Source organism: Panicum virgatum, chromosome 9N (assembly GCF_016808335.1).
Source record: "Panicum virgatum strain AP13 chromosome 9N, P.virgatum_v5, whole genome shotgun sequence".
Lineage (NCBI taxonomy): Eukaryota > Viridiplantae > Streptophyta > Magnoliopsida > Poales > Poaceae > Panicum > Panicum virgatum.
In genome coordinates this window covers 29,119,888-29,127,687 of record NC_053153.1, presented here as the reverse complement: position 1 = coordinate 29,127,687, position 7,800 = coordinate 29,119,888, and the positions used below count along the sequence as shown (strand labels likewise).

Sequence of the window (7,800 nt, the reverse complement as noted above, 5' to 3'; positions counted from 1 at the left end):
GGATGTACATGACGAGACGAATCTTTTAGGCCTAATTAGTGCATGATTAGCCATAAGTGCTACAGTAACCCACATGTGCTAATGACGCGGTCAAAAGCCTCAAAAGATTCGTCTCGTGGTTTCCAAGTGAGTTCTGAAATTAGATTTTTAATTAGTGTCCGAAAAGTCCTCCCGACATCCAGTCAAAGTGCTGATTTGACATCCAAAAATTTTTGGACGGGGAACTAAACGCGCCCTTAATTGGCTGCCTGGAGGGGGCCTGGTTAGGCCCGTGGTGTGCGAGAGCCCCCTAATTGGATGCCTGATTGGGATCTGCAGCCTGGCCGGCGGGATGCATTCTGATAGCGCGAGCCTAGCTCCCAAGGTACGAAATTTTGGCCGTTTCCGCAGAGCCTGGCTCTGGTGATGCGCGTGGGGTGCTTGGGGTGGGCTCCAATAGTTGTTGGCGTGCAGGTATTCTTCATTCATCATGATAACCAAGCACCTTCTCAACGATGGCCTAGCTCTACTGACAAATGTATTCAAACATGTTATGGCTGTTGCATGCTCCCAGCCAGACCACAGAGGGCATGGATCTTTGATGCGAGCCGGGCGGGGGCACCTATTTATCTTGTAAAAGATAGTTAACACACATATCTTTAATTCATTAACGGCCCAACAGTAGGCCCATAAACTACGAGCCGCCGTAGTCTCACAGTTTCTTCTTTTCTCGCGTCCGCAGCCCATCCAAATATTTTCAAATTCCAACACAAACAGATGGTAAAGCATGAGCGTGATGGTAGACCAGCAGTGCACGCAGGACAGCTGGAGGACGACCACGTGCACTGCCCTGTGTTGTGGGCACCAACGTAACAGTTTTTTCTCATTTGTTTTCCCATGATCCGGACGTCCTGCTAGTGGTTTTTAGTTTTCCTTTTTTTTCAACAATATAAAATAAGTAAATTTGAGTAGTATATATTGTTTCAATATTTCAAAATACAGAATTCAACAATACTTCAAGTGTGGTTCAACATTTTATGTAGATATGTTGAAACAGTATATCTAAAATGTTGAGCTAATACACCTAGAATGTTGAAATTAAAAAAAGCAAGACATATAATCATATGGGATCGCAAATTGTTAGAAAAATTCTCATAGAGATGATGGTTCAAACAGAATCTAAATTGAATGCACCGTTTGAGAGAAAAAATAGTTTAAAGTTTGAAATTCAAACTCTTGTGAGCCAATAATGTCCCAGCGCACCTGCCTTTTGAGGGGTCCCCATGCCAACCCTGATAGCATTAGCGCGTCGTGACGTCGTCCTAGTCTCATCCTGTCCATTAGCTTCAACTGATACACATATCTTAAAGCGAAAGGTATGGAAGAAACTTTCTTCCGGAAGATGCATAGGAATCCTGGAGCCGGGCCGGTGGGAGATGACAACCAATCGGGCCCAGTGTTGCCCCTATTCGCACCGGGCCCAGCACATCCAGCCAATCAAACCCGAATTGTATTACAAAGTGCAACCCAGCCCATAGTGCACCCGACCAAACACAATTTTAGGCACAGCAAAAAGTGCCAATGCACCCATCCAAACACAGGCCTAAACTTCCAATCTAATAGCTTGGCTTGGGCTGGCCCTTGCATAGATCTAGCACAGGCTACAAAACTAACCCATGCATCCAATCACACCCTAATCTCTCCTCCCCGCTAGGCTCTCCAAAGCTTTAATTTGTTTCTAATAATATGACATCGCTGCTACGCACACCAGGCGAATGAAATTACCAGCTTTCTGTACTCACCTACACAAAATAGTACATGTGCTGATGTGCAAGTGTATCCATAATTAGTTTGGTGATGCAATGGTAACCAGATAAGCTGATATATATATATATATATATATATATATATATATATATATATATATATATATATATATATATATATATATATATATATATATATATATATATATATATATATATATATATATATCATCTACTTCGTCCTAATTGGCTGGCTGGGTAACTGACTTTATTTGATTCCATCGATTACAAGCCTGTCCTATTGATGCAAGGTAATACACGTGCGTGTTCGTCAATGTTACTCCCTCTGTTCCAAATTATATGTTATTAAGCTAGTCAAAGTTACTCCTTCCATTCCAAATTATATGTCGCTAAATACATACTTTCTAGTATGTATATATAGAGTATATCTAAGTGCATAGCAAAAGCTACAAAAGCTAAAATGGTCTATAATTTTTGTCGGGGAAGCAGCTTAGTATCCACCCAAGCCACAATAAAATGGCACTCAGCAAGGACAGTAAGAAGTTGCTCCCAAGACCAGGTCAAGTTCAGCAACCGTACCAGATCCAGATCTACATAGCTTTAATTTATGAACCACGCTGATCACGTGCTCAGTTATTTATATATATTTTCTTAGTCTTGATGATGGCAGTTGATCATCACTTTATATCAGATTTAGTCTCTGATATCTTAGTAATCCATCCCCAGACCAGACTCCACAGTACACACAACTATGGCACTCAGCGAGGATAGCAAGGACTTGCTCCAAGCCCAGGTCGAGCTCTGGAACCAGACCTACAGCTTCATGAAGTCCGTGGCGCTTGCGGTTGCCTTGGATCTCCGCATCGCCGACGCCATCGGCCACCACGGCGGTTGTGCCACCCTCTCCCAGATACTCGTGCAGATTGGTATCAGCCATCGCAAGCTTCCTGGTCTCCGCCGCCTCATGCGCGTCCTCGCCCTCTCGGGAACCTTCACCATCCAGCAGCCACGAGAGGGAGAGGCCTCACTGGACGGGCACGAGCCTGTCTACAAGCTGACGACAGCCTCCCGCCTCCTCATGAGCAACAGCGACGGCAAGAGTCTGGCGAGCTTGTCTCCTGTGCTGAACCACGTGCTCAACCCTTTCCGTGACTCGGTGCTGAGCATGGGCCTCACCGCGTGGTTCCGGCATGACGAACAGCTGGGACCCTGCCCGTTCGCCTTGATGCACGGCGAAACCATGTGGGAGATGTCCGGGCGCGACGACGCAGTGAACGCGACCGTCAACGCCGCCATGGCGGCAGACAGCCGCTTCCTGATGCGGATCGCCTTGAAGGAGTGCCCCGAGGTCTTCCAGGGGATAGACTCGCTGGTTGACGTCGCCGGCGGGGTTGGCGGAGCCACCTCCGCCATCGCCGCGGCGTTTCCTAGTCTGAAATGTAGCGTTCTGGACCTCCCCCATGTTGTTGCCAAGGCTCCACCTGTTAGCAACGTGCAGTTTGTCGCAGGCGACATGTTTGAGAGCATCCCACCCGGAAATGCAGTCTTCCTCAAGGTAATTAAACTTATTCCTTTAGCATTTTATATGGATTCCTATTGGTCACCATTACTTCTTATTTTCTAAATGTTGTAGTAGTATATAATTGACTACGCACTACTAAAAAACTAGCCTTTGCAAATGGGCTATCAGCGACGGTTCAAAACAAACCGGTGGTAATGCCTCATCACTGCTGGTTCCAATGTTGGTGGCCGTAGTGGCCATTGGAACTAGCGATGATGTGCCTTATCATGGTGGTGATGGTGTCATCGCCGGCCATCACCGCCGATTCCAGACACGAACGGTTCAAGACATAGACTAGCGGTGATGAGCACTCATTATCAACGGTTGACACACTCATCACCGTCGGTTTATAAACTGATGGTGATGAACCCTCCTATCACTGTCGACTTAAATCCAACGCCTCCCAAAACCAGCGGTTATAGCTATTTCGAACCGGCAGTGATGTGGCGCTAGAGTAGTGATGTTACTCTAAGATATGGAAATTAATTCAAATAAAAATTAAACTACCCCATGAATAGATATGTGAGTTTAACTTGTGATGTTCTATTTCAGTGGATATTGCATGACTGGGGCGACAATGAGTGTATCAAGATACTGAAGAATTGCAAACAAGCGATCCCTTCAAGAGATGCAGGCGGAAAGGTGATAATCATAGATATTGTGGTTGGATCTAAGTCATCAGATATCAAGCTTCTAGAGACACAAGTTATTTGTGATCTCGATATCATGAAAATCGGCGGTGCTGAGCGAGATGAGCAAGAGTGGAAGAAAATATTCCTGGAAGCTGGATTCAAGGACTACTCTATTATGCCTGTTCTCGGTCTCCGATCGATCATTGTGCTCTATCCGTGAATGCTCATCAGGGAACAAAGTTAGCCACAGAAATAAAAGCATATGGCATCGTCAGGGCACTAGTGGGGCTTTGTCCTGTAGGACTGCTACTTGCTAGGGTGAAGTTTCAGTTTGAACCAGTTTGAATTTCTTTTTTCCGAAAGACCCAGTCTGAATTTTTTAATGTTCAGTTTTCAAAGTCAGTTAACTTGAGTCTGTTCGGATAATTGTGACGACCATCACACCCAGCGAGGTAGCACGACTAGTACTTTGAATCATTTATTACTACTGAACACATACACTTTATTTTGGAATCCCGGAGTATGGTAATCAAGTAGTACATTACACAAAAGAAGAAGAGTAAAATGCATGGGTGGTACATGAACTTGTCCGGCTATGTCCCCAAATTTCTAAAATGCATTTTCAAGTCCACAAATTTGCTAATTGTGCCATATGGGTCCAAATCTTCGTAACTTATGTTAAACCGTCCGAGTGGCATGCTGATTGGACAATGACATGGACCTGATATGTGGGGTCCACTAGTCAGCCTTCATGTCCCCCTCTCTCTCTTCTCCTCAGCCCCTCCAGCGATAATGCTATACCTGGGGTGGTCGTGGCATGGGCCTAGGTTCGCCACCTCCCTACGCTCGTCGGCCCTGCTCCTTGCGTCGTCTCTGGCTGTGGCTGCTTGAGCACCGTCGCGCCTAGTCACACTGGTGCCATAGGCTTGGCTCTCTTCCCATCTGAATGGCGATGCATGGGCGAGCTTCCCAAGGTTAGGCAGTGGATTGGCCGGCCATGGGCTACCGGCAGTGGATTGGCCGGCCATGGGTTACCGGCGTTGGGCCGGATGGCAGCACATGACAAGCATGCCAAGGCGCAGTCACGGCATGTGGCAGCGCGGAGGTAGCCCACGATGAGCGGAGCGACGAAGGGTTGGCCATGGCGGCGAAGAAAAGGGCCGGGGAGGATGAGGACAACGGTTTGGTGCTCGTTGTGGGCTCGGCTCGAGTGAAGGAAGGCCGAAGGAGGTTGGTCGGTGTATGGCTCGGAGCTCCGGTGAATTTCTATAGTGACCAGCCGGGGCGGAGGCGATTCCGACCGTGAAATGACCAGAACATGTAGGGAAAATTGGCGGGGAAGGTGGAGGAGGCTCTCGCATAGCAAATCAGAGAGAGTGAGGGGTGTAGATGGTGTATTACTTGCAGTGGTGGCAGGAGCTCGGCGATGGCCTGAGAGGGAGGGGAGTGGCAACGAGGAGGAGGGGAGAGCTTGCCCGAGGCGGTTGCAGCCCCACGTGATGGTGGTGCACCCACCCGCGCCCGTAGGCCGCCACCGCGGTGCCTCGCCCATTGGAGCCACTCGCGCAGGCCACCGCTGCATAGGCCAGTGCATGCTGCGCCGCTTGTACAGTCAGGCCACCACTGCCCAGGTTGTGTAGGCTGCTGCCACGCCTCTCCAGCGGCCACCGCCAGAGAGAAAGGAGATATTGGAGCGCCCGCTACTTCAGCAACCTGAGGTGGGAGTGGGGAGATAGAGAGAGGGAGGAGGGAGGGAGAGTGGAAGGCTTGACAAGCAGGCCCACATTTCAGGTCTATGCCATTGCCTAGTCAGCATGCTACTCGGATGGTTTAATAGAAGTCCAGATGATTCGGACCTATATGGCACAATTAACAAGTTCAAGGGTTTGAAAATGTGTTTTAGAAGTTTATGGACCTAGACGATATAGTCGGACAAGTGTTGGTGTCATGCTCAATAGCAATGGATATTCTGCAAGCGCACAGAATTACCGCTGTAGGACTTTACCTCTGAATATTCTGAGGTATTGTAAAATATTCTCCGGAAAGCACTAGAGTTACAGATTATCGGGAATCGTATTGACAAACTTTACTAGTTTAATCAACAGACTAATTCAGCAGGGGTAAGGCAATAGATAGGATAAATGGCCAGGCAATGACCGTTGATAGAGGAGACTCTACACTTTAGAGAGGTAGCAGCTGGGAGATAGAGGAGACTCTACACTTTAGAGAGGTAGCAGCTGGGAGGACAACGAGCAAGAAAAAAACCTGAAACACTTCTAAACAATCGAGCTAGCCTCGCTAGAACATGTTGACACTATTTTTTGGGATGTGTCAATTGGTATGTAGCCGATTGAGGATGGGCTGACACCAAAAGGATTAGGAAGCAGAGGCAATTTTGGCCTTTGGGCTGGAATGGGTGTCGCAGCCGGAGGTGCTGAAGGAAGGAAGCCAATGCAATCATGTTGGCAAGCTATCTTTTATATTTTGTGTTGTTTGTTTAGGCAAATTTTATTTCTTGTTTGTCAAGTTGTAAATTCGCCGTATCGGCAGCGGGGTCTAGGTTTAGGCTATAAATAGCAGACCTCCATCATATGTAAACCTCGATCAACCACATCCAAACAAAAAACTTTACATTCATCGCATCTACTTTTCATGTCGGTGGCTATGCTTTAGTTTCAGTAGATTTTCTCTTTACGAGTTCTTCTCATCAGGTACGTTCATCATTTGCTGGAAAGTTCCGAGTCGAGTTGCGTAGATAGACCTACATTGACGGTGCATTGCTTCTTTCTTTGTCTATAGAGCTTAAGTTATCGACCAAGTTAGATCCGTCTGGCGGGGTTTAATTTGTTGACCAATTTATCGATAAAAGTTATCAATCTGTTAGGTTAATTGATCCATTAATCTAGCTTGTTGTTGCTTTATCATCAGTTATCAGTACTTGCTTAGATCAGACTAGGTTAATCCTTTTAATCTGGTGTGGCGGAACCACCCAAACTAACTGGGCCCGGGTGCACTGATCTTCGTTGCTAGGTAACTCTGACCCAAATCGGCACGCACCGGTAGTTCCTCGAGGGAAGCCTCGATTAAAGCCATGCTATTCCAGGATCAGCAGACAACACTCACACGAAGGTGAGCCCAGAGATTACAGCACAGATCATTTCATACATCTCAGAGTTTGCAGCAGAAAGAAAATTTATTACAAACCATGTTCAGAGTAGCAAAGTACTACAGAAGTCCGAACTACACAAATTATTCATGTCTTATTATTGCAGCGGAAGGAGTAAAGACTACTAGCGAAAAGTGTGACGCATCGATAAAGCCCGTACGAAAAGTGTCACTCAGTGGGAGGGTGGTCAGCACCAGCTGAAGGGCCATCCCACTCAACAGACTAGCCCGGAGGCAAGGTACACGGCCAAGTAAGACTCGCAAATAGATCTTCGAAGTTAGTACCTGAAAACAGTGCCACAAGCAAGGCTGAGTATACTAATACTCAGCAAGACTTACCCGTCACCGGATATAACATAGTCCGATAACTAGACATGCAAGGCTTTTTGGTTGGTGGGGTTTGTTTTGCCAAAAAGGCCACTAAGAGTTGATCCTTATTTTCAGATTTTAACTTTACCATATTCTAGTTGAATTAACCGTTCTAAGTTTGCATCTAACTCTATACAAACATGGTATATCAATCATTTAATCAACCAGCAGTATTATCATCATCATGTTCCACTTGCTACTCTATGTGACCGAAAACGTTAAGCAATCTCATGCCGTGAGAGGCGGACGATTCTGAATCGAATTTCAACCTGGCCAGGGGAACCTAACACACACGCATGGGGATCGT

General features: G+C 46.7%; 1 protein-coding gene across 1 annotated transcript; it reads left to right on the top strand.

Moving 5' to 3' along the window:
• Nucleotides 1-2,443: 2,443 nt before the first annotated feature.
• Nucleotides 2,444-4,382, top strand: LOC120693150 (5-pentadecatrienyl resorcinol O-methyltransferase-like). The gene is made up of 2 exons (XM_039976555.1): nucleotides 2,444-3,321; nucleotides 3,880-4,382. Exons 1-2 carry the CDS (start codon nucleotides 2,518-2,520, stop codon nucleotides 4,177-4,179), a joined length of 1,104 nt encoding a protein of 367 aa, XP_039832489.1. The 5' UTR covers nucleotides 2,444-2,517; the 3' UTR covers nucleotides 4,180-4,382.
• Nucleotides 4,383-7,800: the final 3,418 nt, after the last annotated feature.

What these genes read in the sequence shown, in the direction of transcription:
- LOC120693150 (XM_039976555.1), top strand. Translation starts at nt 2,518, where the DNA reads ATGGCACTCAGCGAGGATAGCAAGGACTTGCTCCAAGCCCAGGTCGAG. An exon ending in GAAATGCAGTCTTCCTCAAG is followed by an intron (nt 3,322 to 3,879) that starts GTAATTAAACTT and finishes GTTCTATTTCAG; the next exon opens with TGGATATTGCATGACTGGGG.